The 21,936-nt window shown below is 45.5% G+C and overlaps 1 protein-coding gene across 3 annotated transcripts in view; it reads right to left on the reverse strand.

The window, feature by feature from the left end:
- Nucleotides 1-21,936, reverse strand: part of Npl (N-acetylneuraminate pyruvate lyase) — a 48,493-nt gene that overhangs the window by 15,872 nt on the left and 10,685 nt on the right. For 2 of the 3 annotated variants that reach the window (XM_042674342.1, XM_042674343.1), the window contains exons 2-4: nucleotides 9,891-9,973; nucleotides 2,930-3,003; nucleotides 1,805-1,892 (exon numbers count right to left, since the gene is read on the reverse strand). In XM_042674342.1, coding sequence (XP_042530276.1) covers nucleotides 1,805-1,892; nucleotides 2,930-3,003; nucleotides 9,891-9,958 — 230 coding nt within the window. In that variant the 5' untranslated portion in view covers nucleotides 9,959-9,973. Of the gene's footprint in view, nucleotides 1-1,804; nucleotides 1,893-2,929; nucleotides 3,004-9,890; nucleotides 9,974-15,337; nucleotides 15,457-21,936 lie in introns of those variants that run through there. The other variant, XM_042674341.1, reaches the window with a different exon arrangement.

The following is a 21,936-nucleotide window of genomic DNA, read 5'->3' on the forward strand; positions in this document are numbered from 1 at the left end:
CAAGTGGTAGAGTGCTAGTCTTGAGTAATAGAAGCTCAGGGACAGTGCCAGATCCTGAGTTCAAGCTGCAGGACTGGCAAAGAGAGAGAAAGAGAGAGAGAGAAGTTTAGTTGGGCACAGTGGCTCAAGCCTATAGCCCTAGCTATTTGGGAAGCAGAAACAATGGTAGGATCATGGTTCAAGGCCAGTTTTGGGGAAAAGAAGTTCTCAAGACTCCATCTCAGCCAATGGTGGGTGGGGCAGCATACATCTGTTATATTCTCTTGGTGACTTGAGGAAGCACAAGGAACTGAACGTAGCCCAAGCGAGCATATGCAGAAAGGGAGAAGCTTCTAGCTCAAAAAAACAAAAACAAAACAGTACAATAAAGGGCTGGCTGGAGGTGTGGCTCAAGTAGTATAGCACCAAGCAAGAGGTCCTGATTTCAACCCCAGTACTACCAGAGAAAGAGAGAAAGAGACATACAGGCTTAAGAAGTTTAAGACTGGGTCTTAAACGAGTGGAATAATCTCATTATATGTTATCTTCTCTAAAGACTATAGAGACTCCTGTTCAGAAATTCTCTACAATTTTTATGGTGCCAAAGACTTCACCCTTCCTTTAAAACATTTTCTATTGGTTTTAAAAGCTGCGGGGCACGGGGAACCTAGAGGAGACTGATGATTCTTATTGAGAAGAGGTGAAAGAATGAGCTGACTATGCAGGAAGTGGGAAAGCTGAGATGTTTATTCTTAGCCTCCTCTTTTCATACATTGCCCCAGGTTTTTAATCTGTTTGGACTGAACACCTGACCAAAAACTAACTGAAAGCTGATGGATCACTTGGAAATGCTTTGGGACAGGCTTGGCATATGATTTTAGAGTATTTAACATGCTTGGAAGCCATTTAAAGATCCCTAAGGAGCCGGGCGCTGGTGGCTCATGCCTGTAATCCTAGCGACTCAGGAGGTTGAGATCTGAGGATCTTGGTTCAAAGCCAGCCTGGGCAGAAAAGTCCGTGAGACTCTTATCTCCAATTAAACACCAGAAAAAACAGAAATGGCACTGTGGCTCAAGCAGTAGAACACTTGCCTTGAGATGAAGAGCACAGGAACAGCGCCTAAGCCCAAGCCCAGAGTTCAAGCCCCACAACTGACCCCCTCTTCTCCCCCCGCCAAATCTAATGTAAATCCCCTGTGGCCTGAAACAGAGACTGTCAAGGTAAAACCCAGGCCTTCTTGGGGATCTTTTATTATTATTTTTTTTTGTCAGTCGTAGGGCTTGACTCTGGGCTTGGGCGCTGTCCCTGCACTCTTCAGCTCAAGGTGAGTGCTCCACGGCTTGAGCCACAGCGCCACTTTGGTTTTCTGGTGGTTAATTGTAGATAAGAGTCTCAAGGATTTTCCTGCCTGGGCTGGCTTTGAACTGAGATACTCAGATCTTAGCCTCCTGAGTAGTTAGGATTACAAGTGTGAACCACTGGTGCCCGGCTTACCTCAGATCTTTTGCTTCCACCTAAATCAGTAACTATCATCACTTTCTCCATGTTTACCCATTTATCAGAACAGGCATCAACATCTGATTCCCCATTACTTGCACAACAGCCTGAGGGCAGAGACTTATCTCAGGGGTCAGCCTAGTACCAGAATCCTGAAGAAATGGATCCTGTACATGGATAAGAGGGTTTCCCATTTCCAGATGGGAGCAGGGGTGCGTGGCAAATGGGCTTCCCCCTTTTCGTTACACGGTGCTGGGAGCCTCAGGGCCTTGGCTCATCTTCCCACTCTTGATGACACAGTGCATTTCATCTCTGCAGAGCCACTCACTTGTTCCTCCCTTGCGTCACCCACTCCTCTGCAACCAGGCGACGTTCAGACATGCTCAGGGACAGGCCTTCTCCTGTTGTGCCATTCACTGTTTCAAACCAAGAATCAGTCAGTCAGTGGGACTGGCCAATGGTGTTTGCTCTCCAACTCCAACTCTCTCGAGGTGCAGTGCCCTAAATCCCTGCCTGAGAAGGATTTTATTTTGTACCACTCATTTACTTTTGTAGGCTCAGAGAAGGGGAGGTGTTTGAGCTGTCAGCAGAAGAGGTCAGGCACCCAGCAGTCAGTCACCAACCCCCTCTCCACAGCAATTCAGCAAAACAGAAATCATTCTTGTTTACAGAAGAAAACATGAAGTCAGAAACACCAGATAATTTAAGTGAGTTCACAGCTGTGTTTCCTTGGAAGAAAAACCCACTCAAGGAGTAGCGTGTTCCTAATCCCACACAAAGGCTAGTTCATCCACTAGTAGATATTGTTCTTAGGCTTAAAATCCTCAAGATCTGATTTTGTTTTTTGATCTACAGTCTTAATATACAGCCCAAGCTGTTTAGAACTTGATTATATAGCACAGGCTGGTCTTGACCTTGTGACTACTCAAGTGAAGGGGTTATAAGCATGTGCCACTATATGTGGCCTGATTTTTAAATTAAGAAAAAATTCATTTTTTTTTTTTTTACCATTTTTGAAATGAATGGGCAAAATGCTTGCCCTATGATTTCCTTGTGCTCTGCATTTAGAGTATTTCTTTCATTCACAATTTGAAAAAGCGCAGATGGGGACAGACTGGAGCCCATTCTGAAGAGTGCTAAGGAGAGTTGTTACATAAGAAGGTTTCACTGTTATTCAACACTTCTTGGTCAAGTGACCTAACAAAAAGGCTGTATCTGAGGCATAGATTTGTCATCTGTAAATGATGAAAAAAATACCAGCACACCACCAAATGAAATGATCCCTTGGAGGGGCACGATTGATTTAACACTGGGAAATATATAAATGCACAGCTTTTAGTTAGCCTATCATGGCTCCATCGAGATCTGCAATATGATACACTGGTCAGAAAGCAGGTAAGATCTACCTTTCAAAGATGGTGCTTAGAGACAGAGGAATCTCAAGATGACTTACCAAAAACGTTCTTCACTCCCTGCTCTTTCACAAGGTAGTCCACGTATTGGCCAATTACAGAAAAGTTGATTTCTCTAAAAGATATGAAAAAGAGCATTAATTCAACCAATTCCCAGGCCTATAGGATGTGTTCTCTCTCGTGGGGAGTGGGGGAAATAGTGAGGCTTGAACTCAGGGCCTGGGTGCTGTCTCTGAGCTTTTACTGTTCAAGGCTAGTGCTCTTATCACTTGAGCCATAGCTCTGCTTTCAGCCTTTTGGTGGTTTACTGGAGATAAGAGTCTCATACCCGGGTACTAGTGGCTCACACCTGTAATCCTAGCTACTCAGGAGGCTGAGATTAAAGTTCAAAGCCAGCCCAGGCAGGAAAGTCCGTGAGATTCTTATCTCCAATAAACCACCAGAAAACCAGAAGTGGTGCTAAGGCTCAAGTGGGAGAGTGCTTGCCTTGAGCTGAAGAGTGCAGGGACAGCACCCAAGCGGAGAGTTCAAGGCCCTGTGACAGACCAGAAGAAGAGTCTCATAGGCTTTGCTGTCCAAGCTGTCTTTAAACCATAAGCCTCAGGTCTCAGCCTCCTGAATAGCTAAGATTACAGACATGAGCCACTGGTGACCAGCTATATGCTTATTAATAGTTATTAAAAATCCACTTTGTGGGGCTGGGAAGGTGGCTCAGTGATAGAGTGCTTGCCTTGCATGCATGAGGCCCTAGGTTTGATTCCTCAGCACCACATAAGCAGAAAGAGCCAGAAGTGGAGGTGTGGCTCATGTGGTAGAGCACTAGCCTTGAGCTAAATTGCTGAGGGACAGTGTCCAGGCCCAGAGTTCAGGCCCCATGACCGGAAAAAAAAAATCTGTTTTGTGATCTAGGGTGCTCTGAATAAATGCTTTTGTTGGGCTGGGAAGGTGGCTCAGTGGTAGAGCACTTGCCTTGCATGCCTGAGGCCCTGGCTTCCATTCCTCAGCACCACATAAGCAAAAAGAAAAAAAGCCGGAAGTGGCGCTGTGGCTCAAGTGGTAGAGCGCTAGCCTTGAGCTGAAGATCTGAGGGACAGCACCCAAGCCCAGAGTTCAGCCTCACAACCGGACCTCCCCCCCGCCCCCCCAAAATGCTTTTGTTTTGTGTTTTTGTTCCTCTGATCTTGGTAACAGAACAACCCAGCCACATGCGCCTCATTTACATGAGAAGAAAACTATTCAAAAGAGGTTTTACATTTACATTTAAACTTCACTACAAATAATGCTTTAAAAAGAAATTTGCTAGTCATATATGTTCTTTCTTTGGGAAAGAGATAGGTAGGTGTGGTTGGAGAAATGAGAACTTTTTTGGGGGGGTGAGTCATGGTACTTGAACTCAGGGCCTGGAAGCTATCCTTGAGCTCTTTTGCGCAAGGCTAGCTCTCCACCACTTTGAACCACAGCTCTACTTCCCATTTTCTGGAGGTTAAGTGGAGATAAGTGTCTCATCGACTTTCCTGCCCAGGCTGGCTTTGAATTGTGATCCTCAGATCTCAGCCTCCTGAGTAGCTAGGATGACATGTGGGAGCCACTAGCACCAGGCAAGAACTTAACATTCTTGAACTTGGTGGAAAATTCAGCTAGGAAAATTCAATCTTAAGACTATAACAACTTTTAGCACTTAACATTTGTGACAACAAATGAAGACTTAAATCCATCTGTATTTGCTAGTTTTAAACTGAAGAGGATTAAGAGTTGGAAAGGAGCTTTGCTGTCACTCTGTCTCTCAGAGTGAGAGCCAAACATTTTGAAAAGAGCAGCATGGGTATCTGGCAAGTCTGTCAGATATGCATAATCCCAGTCTACCCATGGTCCTATCCTGGCACAATCTGCATTTTGGTAAGATCCAGTGCTAGCTGCCTTTCTGCACCTCACTAACCTTGCCAGGATCTAATACCTGAGGTAGATGCTAAGAGCACTGTCCTTTAAGGTCACGTTGAGTTCAAAATCTAAAACTGACTTACAAGATGTATTTAGTGGCCTGTCTTGAGTTAAAATGCAGCAGGGGAGGATGGGCAAAGGAGAGTGAGAATCCAAAAGAAAACCGGGCAGCAACCATGGTAACATTGTCTAGGACACAAAGTACCCAGGCTGCCATTTGTACAGAGAATCCTAATTTTTAGCCTTATTAATGTGCTTTTCATCTTATTGAATTTCTACAATAATAAAAATAAGATGAAAACTCTGATACATCTAAGAAACAGATATCAAAGGGTATTTATCAAAGGGAAGAAGAGAATAAAAAACAGCTGACTAGGAGATTAAAGGGTAAGCAAGAAAGCAAAAAACGCAGTGACAAACACTCCACAGTGTGCTCAGGGGAAAGCTATAAAGGGAGCTGAGCCTGCCACTCAGGAAAAGGTATGCATCAGTGAAGATGTAAGCCTGCCACCAGAGCAGGCTCTCTTACGGTGCTCATGCCCACTCATACACTGCCTGGCTGTACTTGACAGAGCAAGGGACCTCAGTAAAGGCCAGAAAGGCAAAGGAGTGGTCATGTGACTACTCTCCCATCTCTGTCTTCCTATCAGCTGACACCACATTTTATATGACGTTATGAAGTTTCACTATGTGTTAACTGATAGCGTGTACATGAATTAGGCACATGGAGGTTTAGAGGAGGGGCTGAAAAATTCCAAGTATTGAGGTGGAAAGGAATTGTCAAGCACTTGGGTCTGGAAGAATAATTAGGACAACACTCCTGCCCTTCCTTTTCTCTTCCCTCTCACTGTTTTTTTTTTTTTTTTTGTTGGCTAGTCCTGGGGCCTGAATTCAGGGCCAAGGTGCTAGGCACTATTCCTAAGCATTTTTGCTCAAGGGTAGCAAAAAACAGAGCCACAGCTCAGTTTCTGGCTTTTTGGGGGTTAATTGGAGATCAGCATCACATGGACTTTCTTGCCTGGGCTGGCTTCGAGCTGTGATCATCAAATCTCAGCCTCCTTCGTAGCTAGTATTACAGGCATTTTTATCTATAAGTTCCAGTTTAATCTAGACAACTAAGAGAGAACTATATCTCTATTTTTTTTTCAGGTGAAGAAACAGATCCTAAAAGCTAGCACACTTGCCCCAAGCAATACAATGTCTATATTAGAAAAGGAAAATGACTCACTGTTCTTAGCTCACTAGGTACCATGGCACATCCCTATAGTCCTGGATATACTCAGGAGGCTATTTGAAGGAGTACTTGAGCCTTGGAGTTTGAGACTAGATTGGACAACATAACAAAACTCAGTCTCAACAACAAAAAGGCACTTTTCCTTCTGAGCAAATATGCAGCAAGAAATAAATTGCGTTTTCTCTCTCACATGTCATTGCTTCCCTATGGAAATCTATACAAACAAGCCTCTTTCCACTCAGAAAGCACCTGGCATTTGGGAATCAGAATTCATGGCTTGTTTTCTATTTATTTATTTTTTTATTTGTCGGTCATGGGACCTGAACTCTGGGCCTGGGAGCTGGCCCTCAGCTCTTCAGCTCAAGCTCTACCACTTGAGTTACAGGGCCATTTCCAACTTTTTCTGCTTATGTGGTGCTGAGGAATCGAACCCAGGGCCTCTTACATGCAAGGCAAGCACTCTACCACTGAGCCACGTTCCCAGCCCTTGCTTGTTGTCTTTTTAACTATGACCAGTGACCAGGCTCCCAGAACCAACCATCTTCAACCTCCCCTAGGCTGGGACAGTTTCTTCTTGTATACTTGTCTGCTCAAAAGTTCAGAAATAGCAAAGTAGTTATTTTTGCCATGAGCATACATAACTTCTACCTGATTTTGATGTGATTTCTGATATGTTGGCCCTACCATTCCAGTTATATTGCTTGTCTTTGCAAATAAAGAGAAGAACTTTCCTTCTGTGTTATGTACCAAGAAAGGGAAGCAATGACAGCAACAGTGATGGGGATTTCTCTCAGAAAAGCCACTTGGGAAAAAGGGCCTTTTTTCATGCCCTGACAGAAGATCTGTAGTCTCCATGCAGTTTCACATCTAGCTGCTATAAGCTTCAGATTGTGGTTAAAAAATAATTTGATGAGGGCTGGGAAGGTGGCTCAGTGGTAGAGCGCTTGCCTTGCATGCCTGAAGCCCTGGGTTCGATTCCTCAGCACCACATAAGCAAAAAGAAAAAAGCCGGAAGTGGCGCTGTGGCAAGTGGTAGAGTGCTAGCCTTGAGCTGAAGAGCTGAGGGACAGCGCCCAGGCCCAGAGTTCAGGCCCCATGACCAGATCCAAAAAAAAAAAAAAATTTGATGAGCCAGGAGAAGGCTGAGATCTGAGGATTACAGTTCAAAGCCAGTCTGGTCAATTAAGTCCATGAGACTGTTATCTACAATTAACTATTAGAAAACTAGAAGTGGCACCGTGGCTCAAAGTGGTAGAACACCAGCCTTGAGCCAAAGAGCTCAGAGACAGAGCCTACACCTTGAGTTTGAGCCCTATGACCAGCGCCTACCACTCCCAAAAAAAGAAAATTAATGAAGTTGGGCATAGGTGGACATGCCTGTAATTGTAGCTACTCAGGAGGCTGAAATCTGAGGATCGTGGTTTGAACCAGCCCAGGCAGGAAAGTCCTTGAGACACTTATCTCCAATAAAACAAACAAACAGTCATTAGTGGAGCTGTGGCTCAAGTGATAGGGTGCTAGTTTTGAGCAACAACAACAACAAAAAGCTCAGGAACAGCATCCAGGCTCTGGGTCTGAACCACAGGACGGCACACAAAACAACAACAACAAACAAACTGATGAGAATTTTTCTTCTGTAGTTTAGGTAGTAAATAATTACTCAAAAAAAATAAAAAAATAATAAATAATTACTCCAGGGGTTGGGAAGGTGGCTCAGTGGTAGAGCGCTTACCTTGCATGCATGAGTCCCTGGGTTCAATTTTTCAGCACCACATAAGCAAAAAGAAAAAAGTTGGAAGTGGCGCTGTGGCTCAAGTGGTAGAATGCTAGCCTTGAGCTGAAGAGCTGAGGGACAGTGCCCAGGCCCAGAGTTCAGGCCCCACGACTGGAGCCCCCCCCCCAAAAAAAAATAATTACTCCACTTATGCTGTGACTCAAGTGGTAAGAGTGCTAGCCTGGAGCAAAAGAGGCTCAGGGACAGGCCTGAGTTCAAGCCCCAGGACTGGAGGAAAGAAAAAAAGAAAAGAAAAAAGAAAAAATAGCAAAATGAAGGTATAAGGGCAAGAGGATTTCGAGAAATGGAAACAAAGCAGAAAAGCAGAGTCCTGGGCTTCCAGGAAAATAGCACAATACAGAGGAAGGACACACTGACACTCTCAGTGGGTTGTGGATGAGCAATTAGGCTGCTTTAAGAAGCCACTTCCAGGCACAGAGGGAGTCTCTATTCAAAGGTTAAAGCAGCACCCACCAGATGGAGTGTTTTTAACTCTGTAGCAGGAAGTTAATCTGCCTCATGAAGTCACATGTCTTCTGCTTTATCTGCCAAATAAGTAGTTGTTGCATTGAGAAACAGCTGACTTCAGTCTTTTCTAGAACTTGTGGAAAAGTGAAATAACTATCAGCACCACCACCAACAAAAAACCCCAAACTGTTACAAACCAGCTGAGTAGTCAAAATGCAACCTCAGCAAGTTAGAAATAGTTGGGATGGGGGCTGGGAAGGTGGCTCCGTGGTAGAGTGTTTACCTTGCATGCATGAGGCCCTGGGTTTGATTCCTCAGTGCCACATAAACAGAAAAAGCTGGAAGTGGTGCTGTGGCTCAAGTGGTAGAGCACCCTTGAGCTGAAGAGCTTGAGGACCAGTGCCCAGGCCCAGAGTTCAGGCCCCATGACCGACCAAAAAAAAGAAAGAAAGAAAGAGAGAGAGAGAGAGAGAGAGAGAAAGAGAGAGAAAGAGAGAGAGAGAGAGAGAAAGAAAGAAAGAAAGAAAGAAAGAAAGAAAGAAAGAAAGAAAGAAAGAAAGAAAGAGAAAAAGAAAGAAAGAAAGAAAGAAAAAGAAATAATCAGGATGAAGCCAGAGTCTTGGACTCTGCTGACCTAAGGAAGAACTATGATCTGGTCACCCTTAATGAGAATGCTGAAAGCCATAAGAAATGTTATCACCAGGATCCGGTGGCTCATGCCTATAATCCTAGCTACTCAGGAGGCTGAGATCTGAGGACCCGTCATTCAAAGCCAGCTCAAGTAGAAAAGTCCCCATGAGACTCTTATCTCCAATTATCACCCAAAAACTAGAAGTGGTACTGTGGCTCAAGTGGTAGAGTGCCAGCCTTGATCACAAAGAGGCTCAGGGACAGTGCCCAGGCCCCAAGTTCAAGCCCCACAACCCACAAAAAAGGAAAAAGAAAGAAAAGAAAAGAAATTTCATCTACTTTAGAGGGATATGGTTAATGTTTAAAAATTGAGGAAGAGAATACCAAAAACCAAGGCCTTTGAAAAGGTTATCTATCTTCTGTGTGACTCATCTCTAATTAACCACCAGAAAACTGGAAGTGGCGCTTTGGTTCAAGTGGTAGAGCGCTTGCCTTGAGCTAAAGAGCTGAGGGACAGGGGCTGGGAAGTTGGCTCAGTGGTAGAGCGCTTGCCTACCATGCATGAGGCCCTGGGTTCAATTCCTCAGCACCACATAAGCAAAAAAGAAAAAAAAAGCCGGAAGTGGCGCTGTGGCTCAAGTGGTAGAGCGCTAGCCTTGAGCAGAAGAGCTGAGGAGGGACAGCACTCAGGCCCAGAGTTCAGGCCCCATGACAGACCCTGGTGAGTGCGTGCGTGCGTGCGTGCGTGCGTGCGTGCGTGCGTGCGTGCGTGTGTGTGTGTGTGTGTGTGTGTCCAGGGATGGTATAGAACCAAGATGAGATACAAACAAGCTAACACTTGGCAAGAGTACCTTCCTGCCCCACCAGGTCCAGAGCCTAAGGGACTGTAATTATAGAGAGTTCTGTCCTTTCTGGTTGAATGAGAACAGATCCCTTTATGGCCCCACGTGATAGTTACCCATTCTCAGTCATTGGTGTGATTGTGGCAGCAACGAGACCCTGCAGTTTCTTCTTCGGGGAGGCCATTGCGCAGCGGAAAGTCTGGAAAACACACAAAATCATTCCCCTCTTTCTTAAAGGAATGTCAATTAATGATCAAACCCAGGGCAAAGTCCACCTCTAGCTTAGAACTGTAAAATATGCTTACAAGAATATAAACACACAGTGCAAGTGATAGAATGTAAGATTTTAGAGCTCAACTCTACTGGGAAAACATGTTTGGATTAGGAAAGGGAAAATAATTCTAGTCTGGAAAAATGCTATTTGGAAGACATTCTTTTTTTTTTTTTTTTTGGTCTGGTTGTGGGGCCTGAACTCTGGGCCTGGGCGCTGTCCCTCAGCTCTTCAGCTCAAGGCTAGCGCTCTACCACTTGAGCCACAGCACCACTTCCGGCTTTTTTCTTTTTGCTTATGTGGTGCTGAGGAATTGAACCCAGGGCATCATGCATGCAAGGCAAGCGCTCTACCACTGAGCCACCTTCCCAGCCCCATTTGGAAGACATTCTATTTTAGTTATCTACATGAGGGAGGCCATCCCAAACCTCAAAGAATAGGGGTCAATAACAGCACAACTCTAACCTTACTCAGAGAAGTGAAATATATGAGGAATTTCCATAATTTAAATTAAAATGCAGTCATAAAAGGACATTATTTCTCCGTCTTCATTCTTTTAATCTAGAATCCCACCTAAAAGTAGCACTTAGTCTTTCCTTAATTTTTTTTTTTTGAAGTCCAAAACTAGCACTCAATGCTTGCCTTGCATACCTGAGGCCCTGGGTTCGATTCCTCAGCACCACATAAGCAAAAAGAAAAAAGCTGGACGTGGTGCTGTGGTTCAAGTGGTAGAACGCTAGCCTTGAGCTGAAGAGCTGAGGGACAGCGCCCAGGCCCAGAGTTCAGGCTCCACGACCGCACCCAAAAAAAAAAATAAAAGACTAGCACTCAAAATCAGTACCTGCACCTTTCACTCATTGGCTAGCATGCTACCAACTGAGCCATACCTCCAACCCCAAACTTAAAGGTCTTAAGGTTCCACTGTACTTTATGTAACTATTCTCAGATTCACTTAGCAAACATAGGTCCAGTTTTTCTAGGCAAACCATGCTAACTATATATTATCTCTCTTCCCCACTAGCACAGGCTACAGAGGGACATGGGGGAGTGTATTATTTGGCATTGTTTTTCCCTGTCTGGAGCACAGAGACCTGCCTGATTTCTGGTTTTCAGTTCACAAGTGATGACTCTGTGGCTGACTGAATGAGGTCACCCAGACTGTGGCTGGATGATGATTTCCTAGTCAGATATTCATGGTCAACCCTGCCCCCACTCATTTGTGGCCACAGCCTCCCTCCATCTGTCCACAGTGGTGTAGAAGACCTGGCATAAGCAGTGAACGCATGCCTCAGAGCATCCTGGCTGACCTCCTTGTGAAGGCAGATTGCCTGGTTTAATTCTCGGTCTTTGGTACGTATACGTTTATTTTATTTTGAGACACAAAAAGCCAAATACAATTTTAAGCCATGCAACAAATGTCTAACGATCAAGGAAGAAAAATAGATGGTCACCAGATAGTTTTGTGACAATTATCCAAGACAGTGGGTTTATAGGAAATACAGGATGACTATAGGAGATTGGCAAGAGGGCACATATATTTCTGACACCACAGACACATTTAAAAGTGCCCACTAGAGCGAAATCTGACCCATATTATATAGCTCAGGCTGGCCTCAAACTCATGATCCTTCTGCTTCAGCATCCAGGGGCTGGGATACAGGCATACACCATATACCTACCTGGCTTTGAAATACGTAATTATGAGCCAGTCTTCTTTCTTATTTTATTTTTGTGCTCTAGTACTGGGCTTGAACTCAGGACCTGCCCACTTTCCCTGTGCTTTGTGTGTGTGTGTGTGTGGTTTGAACACAGGGCCTGCATGCTGTCCCTGAGGTTTTCTGTGCTCAAGGCTAACACTCTTGAGCCACAGCGCCACTTCCAGTTTTGGGGTGGTTAATTGGGGAGAATAGTCTCACAGAGAGTTTCTTGCTTTGAACCAAAATCTTCAGATCTCAGCCTCCTTAGTAGCTAGTAAGTACAACAGGAGTGAGCCACCTGCACCCAGCTTACCTTAGATTTTTTGCTCCTGGGTAGTGCTCTACCATTATAGCCAGTAAGACATTTTGCTGGTTAATTGGAGGTAAGAGTCTCAAGGACATTCCTACCTGGCTTGCCTTTGAACTTTGAACTCAGATCTCAGCCTCCTGAGTAGCTAGAATTACAGGTAGGAGCCACCAGTGCCGGGCTTGAACCATTTTGTTTTATCTACTCTTGTCTTACAACTGTTAATAAATAAACTTTTGGAATTCACAATTCCTTATCTTCTATTTTTTTCTGTATCTCCCAAGAGATACAGAAGAGCCCTTGAGAAACATTTACAGCTTTTGTGGTAAGCCAGCCTGATACTGCTCCTTGGAAATGAGTTCCCTGCAAGACTTACTCCTGAAATGAAATTCAAATCCTGCATGTAGCAGTGCTACAGCATAAAGGGCTGTGAAGGGAGGCCTGTCACAATCCATAGGACATCAGGGTTTTTCAAACATTTCCTAATCAAGTAGAAGGCAACAACCATGTTGGAAGTTTAGAAGATAAACAATCACCTGGCCCACAGGGAAATATGACAAGAAATCCTAAGACACAGTGCTAACCTTTAGGCTTCATGTGACACCTTTACTACAGGACAGGCTACTTATCCTCTGAGCCTAGGAGGCCCCATCTAGTCCAAAAAATGTCTCAGCATCACAAGACTGATGATGATGTCTGCTGTCTAGCTTGACCTGGTATGTCTATAGCACTTTAACTCAAGATTCCTGTCATTCTATCATCTTGTCCTGTAAGCAGTTTCTTTGTTACTTATAGGTAGAGCCATATCTCCAGTCTAACATTTTACTCAGAGAGAGAGAGAGAGAGAGAGAGAGAATGTGTCTCATAGACTTTTCTGCCTAGGCTGGCTTCAAACCTCAATCTTCAGATTCAACCTTCTGAATAGCTAGGATTACAGTCATGAGTCACTGGTACCAGGCTTCAGGTACTTTAAATGAGCATAATGACAATCACATTTCACAGGGTTGTTGAGATAATTAAAAGTATGAATTCCTATAACATGATTAAAACCAGGGGCAGGCACATAAGTGAGTCTACATTCAGTGTTCTCCATAAGATCTTATCAATGGGTACAAGTCCCTGACCAGCATCATCTTCCCTCACTTCCGCTGTGCAGATACCTTCACCCCAAACCTCAACGCTTTTTTCCTCTCCAGGGACTAGTTGCTTAAATTCTGCTACCTTCTTTTTCTTTTTGGGTCCGATCGTGGGGCCTGAACTCTGGGCCTGGGCGCTGTCCCTCAGCTCTTCAGCTCAAGGCTAGCACTCTACCACTTGAGCCACAGCATCACTTCTGGCTTTTTTCTTTTTGCTTATGTGGTGCTGAGGAATCGAACCCAGGGCCTCAGGCATGCAAGGCAAGCGCTCTACCACTGAGCCACCTTCCCAGCTTCAAATTCTGCTACCTTCTTTCTCAGAAATTCTTCCTTCTTTCTTGCTGCCCTTCTCTGGACTTAGCCCCTTCTTATCTGGACCAGTGGTCACAACCATAGGTCCATGTGGCCGGGGTATGGAAGAAGGGTCAAGTGATAAGATAGCCCACAGCTTGAGTCGGCATTGTTGCCTAAATCAAACTCCGCCAGTTTGTTCTAGCCACACAGCCTTCTATTTTCTTGTGCTTTTAGCTGTATTTATTTCATACCTTGTAACAACGACATTCTTAGGATGGGCAGAAGCTTTAGACGGGCAGTTCTATATATCTTTAGTTGAGAGAAATGAATGATGAGTAAATGCAGTTGGAGTTAAAAAAATTTCAAAACAAGGGGTCTGTGGAAGAATAGGATGAGGCTGGGAATCATAGTCTCTACTCTCTTCTGTCCCCACAGGCAGCCAGAGGAATCATCCAGAACATCAGTATTTCTCATCTGGTCTTTGCCAACTCTCTAGTTTGTCTACCCAATGCCATGCCTGCAGTGTTCCAGTCCAATAACAATCCTGGTTACCTTTCAACATCTGGCCAGCTAGTCCGTGTGCCCCGCCTCCTCTCACTTCAATCCTTACAGGCAAGACAACTTCTAAACTGATTTTTTTTTTGTCAGTCTTGGGACTTGACCTCAGGGGCTGGGGGTTGTTCTTGAGCTTTTCAGCCCAAGCTTAGTGCTCTGCTACTTTGAGCCACAGTGCCACTTCCAGTTTTCTGGTGGTTAATTGGAGATCAGTCTGACTTTCCTACCCTGGCTGAGTTTGAACAGTTATCAGTCAACCTTCTGAATAGCTAAGATTACAGGCTTGAGCCAACGGCACCCAGCCTAAAACTGACTTTAACAGTTAGAAGGGGTGACTTTGTCCAAAAAGAATGTGCTCATTACCAAACTTACAAAAGTGTAACAACTTAATATCAATAAAATCAAATTCTTTAAATAGCTCCATGTCAGAGTTTAGGCACAGTAGTTTTGGCTCCTTTCCTTGACTTCAAGGAAAAGAACAGGTACAGCTTCTTCTTTTTTTTTTTTTTTTGGCGGTCATGGGGCTTGAACTCAGGGCCTGGGTAATGTTTCTGAGCTCTTCAGCTCAAGGTGAGCACTCTACCATTTGAGCCACAGTGCCACTTCTGGTTTTCTGGTGGTTAATTGGAGATAAGGAGTCTGATTGACTTTCCTGCCTAGGCTTGCCCGGGCTAGCTCTGAACTCTGATCCTAAGATCTCAGCCTCCAGATTAGCTAGGATTACAGGTGTGAGCCAGTAGCGACTGGCCAGCTTCAAATTTTTTGCACTACATAGAGCAATACGCTAAATAAAATTCCTTAGTATTGGGATAAAAACATCACAGTTGTATCAAAGAATGATCCTTAAAATCTCGGTTTTAACAGAAACTTGTGGCCGAGATCTGAGGATCCTGGTTTGAAAGTCAGTTGGAGGCAAGAAGTCCAAGAGCCTCTTATCTCCAATTAAACAGCAAAAAGCCTCCAGTGAGGTGTGGTCAAGTGGTAGGGTGCCAGCTTTGGAGTGGGAAATGTTAACCCACAGCGCCCCTAAGCCCAGAGCCTAGGGCTCAGTGCAGGCACAAAAAAGCAAAGGAGCGAAGTGTTCACTAAAGCTTGAATGTAGCAGGCGATTACTGAACAAGGCAGAGCGGGTCCGCACAGGGACAACGCCCGAGATTTGCAGAACTAGAAGCCGAGGCACCGGAAAACACAGAACACAACGGAAAATGCAGAAATGCAACCAACTCCTCCGAGAACCTGCCGGGGAGGCCACCGCTCTCCTCCCTCCGCCTCGCCCACCCCCGCGTCCGCCCCCCAGCCCCACCTGCCCGGAGGCCAGGCAGCTGTGGGTCCGCGTCCGTGGGTCCGCCCCGCGCGCGGCGGGCTGCGCTCGCCGGGGTCCGCTCGGTGGCCGGGGCGACGCCGCGTTGCGCTCCGCACTGCGCGCCGCGCCGCACCGCTGTCTGTCCGCCCGCCCGGCCGCCGGCCAGGGCGCTTTATCGCTGGGGGCCTCGGGGCGCGGGGCGGGCCCGGTGCCACCGCGCGGGGCGCCTGGGGGCTGTAGTTCCCGGAGCCTCCCGCGCGGGGCGGCTCTCGCGTCCGGCCTCTTCCCAGGCGGGGCGCAGGGCGCGGCTGGCTTCTCCCGCCCGGGAGCGGAGAAAGTGGGACAGGGGAAACCGCCGCTAGCCATTCAATCCCGACTCAGGATGGGCGGGAGCGGTGAGGTCTTTGCTTTAAACCCCACCTCCCGCCTCCCTCCCAGGCTGGAGTTAGTAAATACGTAAGAAAGGATCTTAAAAAAAGACAACCTGGAGACAAAAACACTTGGGGAAACGACTCCTCTCCGCACAAAATGCGTTTTAAATACTTTTCTGGGGACGGACAAACTGCTGTGCCGCAGGAACACCCAGACATCCGTGACTCCACATTGACCTCCGGGCCCCACTGATGAAAGTGTAACTGCTAGAATAATTGAGTGAGCCGGCCGGTGGCTCACGCCCCGTAATCTGAGCTACTCCGGAGGCTGAGATCTGAGGACCGTGGTTCTTAACCAGCCCAACTCATCTCCAATTAAACCACAGAAAAAGCCGGAAGTGGAGCTGTGGCTCCAGTGGTAGAGCACTATCCTTGAGGTTTAGGAGGGGCTAGAAGGGGCTAGGAGGCGGAGACCCTGGTGTGGACATGCGGGCCAGGGGCGTCATCATGGCAGACTAGGATTATGGTGCTGCCCATATAATAGATAAGGGGCCCTGCAGCTGCCCAGACCTGAAGGTCACTCTAAGGGACTCTTGCTACTTTTTATGGTGGTAGCTGCCCCAGAGGACTGCCATCCCATGGTAAAGGGGGCTGGAGGTTGATTATTTACTGCCTTTACTACATGGGCCTGGTGTTGCCTAGGAAGGGAGCCTGCTAAGCTGTGGAGAGGGGAAGGAGCATTCTAAGCTATGGGAAAGGAGCTTATTATGCTAACAATCACCCCTTCCCTTGCTCTCTCCCAGTTTCAAAACTCTTGATTGTTTTCCAGAATATTCTAGAAAAGGAAGATAAAAGGAGATCGCTGTGCCTGTTAGCTTTATCCCCACCTCCTGTCTTTGGCTCCACCCAGACCTTAGCTTCTCCCTGCCCTAGAGTTGTTTTATAGCTGGCCACCCCCTCTCTCCTATGCAGACCTACCTGCGATTAGCTCCAGAGCTACCCACCTGGATAGGGGCAGATGCCATATTGCTCCCTCTGGGGGTGGGGGGTGGGGAGATATGGTCTCTCTAATAAACCTTATAATAATCTTTCTCTTGTGCCTGACTGCCTCTGCGTGGTCCTCTGGGATGGTGCTAACTGCCCAGGCCCTGAGTTCGAGCCCCAGGACCAGGACACACACACACACACACACACACACACACACACAAATAATCAAATGTGCTGGGTGTCAAAGGAGAAAAGTGTTGTAAGGTGAATTTGAGCAACTCTCAATCTACTTTTACTGCATCACTCCCTGTGATGTTGGAACACTTAATGTCAGACCGGCCACACATATGGGTTGTGTCCTTCCTTCCTTCCTTCTTTCCTTCCTTCCTTCCTTCCTTCCTTTGTCTTTTTTCTTCTCCCTCCCTCCCTCCCTCCCTCCCTTCCTTCCTTCCTTCCTTTGTCTTTTTTCTTTTCTTTTCCCTCCCTTCCTTCCTCCCTTCTTTTCTTCCTTCCTTCCTTCCCTCTTCTTTACTAATAAAATTTCTTGGTTTCTACCTCAATGTGTCCTTAAATTCTGTTTTTGGACAGTATCCCAAACTCTGTACCAGCAGTCCTGAGATTCAAGGATGAAGGATGGAAGCCAGCATCGGTAGGAAAGTCCATAAGACTTTTAACATAAATTAACCTCCCCCCAACCCTGACCCCCCCCCAAACACCACCCCCCAAACAGAAGCCGGAAGTGAAGCTGAGGCTCAAGTGGTAGAGTACTAGTTTAGGGTGGGGGCAGCTAAGGAAGAGTGTGGGGGCCTGAGTTCAACCCCCAGTATCACTCCTCCTTCCCCACAAACCAACTAACCACAGTACACAGAGGCCTCTGGGAGATCTCCAGAAAACATTATCCTTATGAATCTGTCAAGAACAGCCAGGTGCCAGTGGCTCAGGCCCATACTAACTATCCAGATGGCTGAGATCTGAGGATCGCAGTTCAAAGCTAGCCTGGGGCAGCAAAGTCTGAGACTCTTATCTCCAATTAACTAACAGAAAGCTGGAAGTGGCACTGTGGCTCAAGTGGTAGAGCGCTTGCCTTGAGCTGAAGAGCTGAGACACAGTGCTCAGGCTGAGAGACAGTGCTCAGGATGAACAACTTCCAGATGGCTGGGTTCTGACAAACACCCTGCCCCTGACGTGTCCAGCCTTATCTTCACCCTGGCTTCCTCTGGTCTCTTGTTTGTTTAAATTCCTATTAAGTAGTTGTACAAAGAGGTTACAATTTTGCGCTGGTCTTAACTATCTTACTCAGGTGCTTCACAGGCTGGCTTTCCTGTGACACACAGATGAGCCAATTTAATAAAGCTACTGGCACAGAAGCTTTCCTGGAATATTCTGGAGAACAATCAAGAGTTTTGAAACTGGGAGAGAGCAAGGGAAGGGGTGATTGTTAGCATAATAAGCTCCTTTCCCATACCTTAGCATGCTCCTTTCCCTCTCCACAGCTTAGCAGGTTCCCTTCCTAGGCAACACTAGGCCCATGTAGTAAATAATCAGCCTCCAGCCCCCTCTACCATGGGATGGCAGTCCTCGGGGGCAGCTACCACCATAAAAGGTAGCAAGAGTCCCTTAGAGTGACCTTCAGGTCTGGGCAGCTGCAGGGCCCCTTATCTTCTATTTGGATAGCAGCCATAAATCCTAGTCTGCCATGATGAAGCCCCTGGCCCGCATGTCCACACCAGGGTCTCCACCTCTTAGCCCTTCTAGCCCCTCATAAACCAACTATGTTATATAGGTCATCAGACAATAACTGGTGCTTCTTCTCACTTCTCCCTTGTGAGAAGAGGTCTTGTCGGGCCCCTTCCCGGGCAGTAAACCTTTCTTTGTTCTCTGTACCTGGATGTCTGCGTGTTTTTCTGGCGAAGTCTAAATAATCTAACAGTGATATTGTCCAAAAAGAAACATACTCTACCTGACTTATGTTAACTGTAACCCCTCTGTATAGCACCTTTATAATAACACAGGATGACCCATTGTAACTCTGGGGCTGGGCGCTGTCCCTCAGCTCTTCAGCTCAAGGCGAGTGCTCTACCACTTGAGCTACAGCACCACTTCCGGTTTTCTGGTGGTTTATTGGAGATAGGAGTCTCACAGTCTCTCCTGGCTGGGCTGGCTTTGAACTGCGATCCTCAGATCTCAGCCTCCTGAGTAGTTAGGATTACAGGCGTGAACCACAGGAGCCTGACCTTTTTTTTTTTTGTTGTTGTTGTCGGTTGTGGTACCTCTGGGCCTGTGCATTGTCCCTCAGCTCTTCAGCTCAAGGTGAGCACTCTACCAGTTGAGCCACAGAGCCACTTCCAGTTTTCTGGTGGTTAATTGGAAATAAGAGTCTTACAGACTTTCCTGCCTGGACTGGCTTTGAACTGTGATCCTCAGATCTCAGCCTCCTGAATAGCTAGGATTACAGGCATGAGCCACCGGCGCCTGGTGATGGCTGATTTTATTATGGTATTAGAGAAAATAGTTTTTCTAAGTCTTTCTACTTTGCTAACTGCTTTTTTTTTTTTGGTCATGGGGCTTGAACTCTGGGCCCTCAACTCTTTAGCTCAAGGCTAGTGCTCTACCACTTGAGCCTCAGGACTACTTCTGGTTTTCTGGTGGTTAATTGGTGGTTAAGTGTCTCACGGACTTTCTTGCCTGGGCTGGCTTTGAACCGTGATCCTCAGATCTCAGCCTCCTGAAGCTAAGTGCTTTTAAATGCATCATAATAGTTTCTTCCATGCACTTTGCACTAGAGATATTAGCTAGTAATGATAATTATTGTATTTAGCGCTTACTTTGCTCACATCACCTGGGCTATTTAACATTTAGTTCATAAAACAGTCCTATATAGTTCATGCTTTAAAAAATAACTCATGTTATTCTTTTTTTCTTTCTTTCTTTTTTTTTTTTGTTGGCCGTGGGGCCTGAATTCTGGGTCTGGGGGCCATCCCTGAGCTCTTCAGCTCAAGATTAGCATTCTACCACTTGAGACACAGTGCCACTTCCGGCTTTTTTTCTGCTTATGTGGTGCTGAGGAATCGAACCCAGGGCCTCATGCATGCAAGGCAAGTGCTCTACCACAGAGCCACCTTCCCAGCCCCCTCATGTTATTCTTTCTATGAAGCCATCATAACCCTCATTCCAAAACTAGGCGGGAACTCATCAAAGAAAGAGAACTATAGGCCCATTTCTTTGATGAACATCCATGCAAAACTTCTCAACAAAATTTTGGCCAATTGACTTCAACAATTCATCAAAAAAAATCATACACCACGATCCAACACGATTCATTTCAGGGATACAAGGCTGGTTCAATATATGCAAATCAATTAATGTAATTCATCACATCAACAAGAGCAAGAATAAGAACCACATGGTTATCTCAATAGATGCAGAAAAAGCATTTGACAAGATCCAACATCCCTTTATGATGAAGGTTCTGGAAAAACTAGGAATCCAGGGAACATTCCTTAATATAATAAAGCCTGAATATGACAAACCTACAGCCAGCATTATACTTAATGGTGAACTAAAGCCATTTCCTCTAAACTCAGGAACGAGACAAGGATGTCCACTCTCTCCACTTTAGTAGTAGAATGCCTAGCTACAACAATAAGACAAGAAGGAAACATAAAGGGGATCCAAATAGGGAAAGCTGAAGTAAAACTCTCCCTCTTTGCAGATGACATGATCTTGTATTTAAAGAATCCCACGGACTCCACTCCCAAATTACTTGAGCTGATTGGAAACTTTGGCAAAGTAGCAGGGTATAAAATTAACCCTCAAAAATCAATGGCTTTTCTGTATGCCAACAATGAGAAGAAAGCGGCTGAAATGAGGAAAGCAACTTCATTTGTAATAGCCCCACAAGAAAAAAATACCTAAGAATTAACTAAAGAAGTGAAGGACCTCTATGACGGAAACATTACCTGAAAAAGGAAATTAAAGCAGAATTTAGTAAGTGGAAAACCTCTCATGTTCCTGGATTGGAAGGATCAACATAGTGAAAATGATAATACTTCCCAAGACTATCTACAAATTCAATCTGATACCTATCAATATTCCAACCTCATTCTTCAATGAAATAGAAGAAGCACTCCAAAAATTCATATGGAACAATAAAAGACCCCGAATAGCAAAAACGATCCTTAACAGAAAGAACAGTGCTGGAGGCATATCAATATCAAATTTCAAACTCTACTACACAGCCATAATAATCAAAACAGCTTGGTACTGGTACAAGAACAGACCTCAGGACCAATGGAATGGAACTGAAAACCCAGAAATGAACCCACAGACCTATAGCTACCTAATCTTCTATAAAGGAGCTAAAAAAAAATAGAATGGAAGAAAGACAGCTTCTTCAGTAAATGGTGCTGGCAAAATTGGTTAGCTACTTGTAGAAAACTAAAGCTAGGGCTGGGAAGGTGGCTCAGTGGTAGAGTGCTTACCTTGCATGCATGAGGCCCTGGGTTCGATTCCTAAGCACCACATAAGCAGAAAAAGCCAGAAGTGGCGCTGTGGCTCAAGTGGTAGAGTGCTAGCCTTGAGCTGAAGAGCTGAGGGACAGTGCCCAGGCCCAGAGTTCAGGCCCCATGATTGGAAAAAAAAAAAACAAAAAAACAAAAAACAAAAAAAAAAAACATCATGAAAACTAAAGCTAGATCCTTATATATCACCCTGCACCAGAATCAACCCCAAATGGATCAAAGACCTTGGAGTCAAAGCAGCCACATTGAAAACATTACAGGATGGAATAGGAGAAACCCTAGGTCTCCTTGGCACAGGCCCACATTTTCTTATTAGAGACCCAGAAACACAACAAATCAAAATAAGTTTGGACAAATGGGATTGCATGAAGCTGCAGAGCTTCTGCATGGCAAAGGACATAGCTAGCAAGATCAATAGAAAGCTCACATATTGGGAGAAGATCTTCACTAGCCATACAATGGACAAGGGTCTCATATCTAAAATATACCTGAAACTCAAAAAATTAAATCCCCAAACAACAAATCTTCAAAGAAACAACTGCCTGATAAATAAGTGAGCTAAAGACTTAAAGAGAAACTTTGCTGAAGAGGAAAGAAGAATGGCCAATAGACGTATGAAGAAATGCTCAACCTCTCTAGCCATAAAAAAATGTAAATAAAAACAGCATTGAGATACCGCCTCACCCCAGTTAGAATGGCTATAATCAAGAGCTCTAATAAC

Source organism: Dipodomys spectabilis, unplaced genomic scaffold (assembly GCF_019054845.1).
Source record: "Dipodomys spectabilis isolate Male_0828 unplaced genomic scaffold, ASM1905484v1 ptg000019l, whole genome shotgun sequence".
NCBI lineage: Eukaryota > Metazoa > Chordata > Mammalia > Rodentia > Heteromyidae > Dipodomys > Dipodomys spectabilis.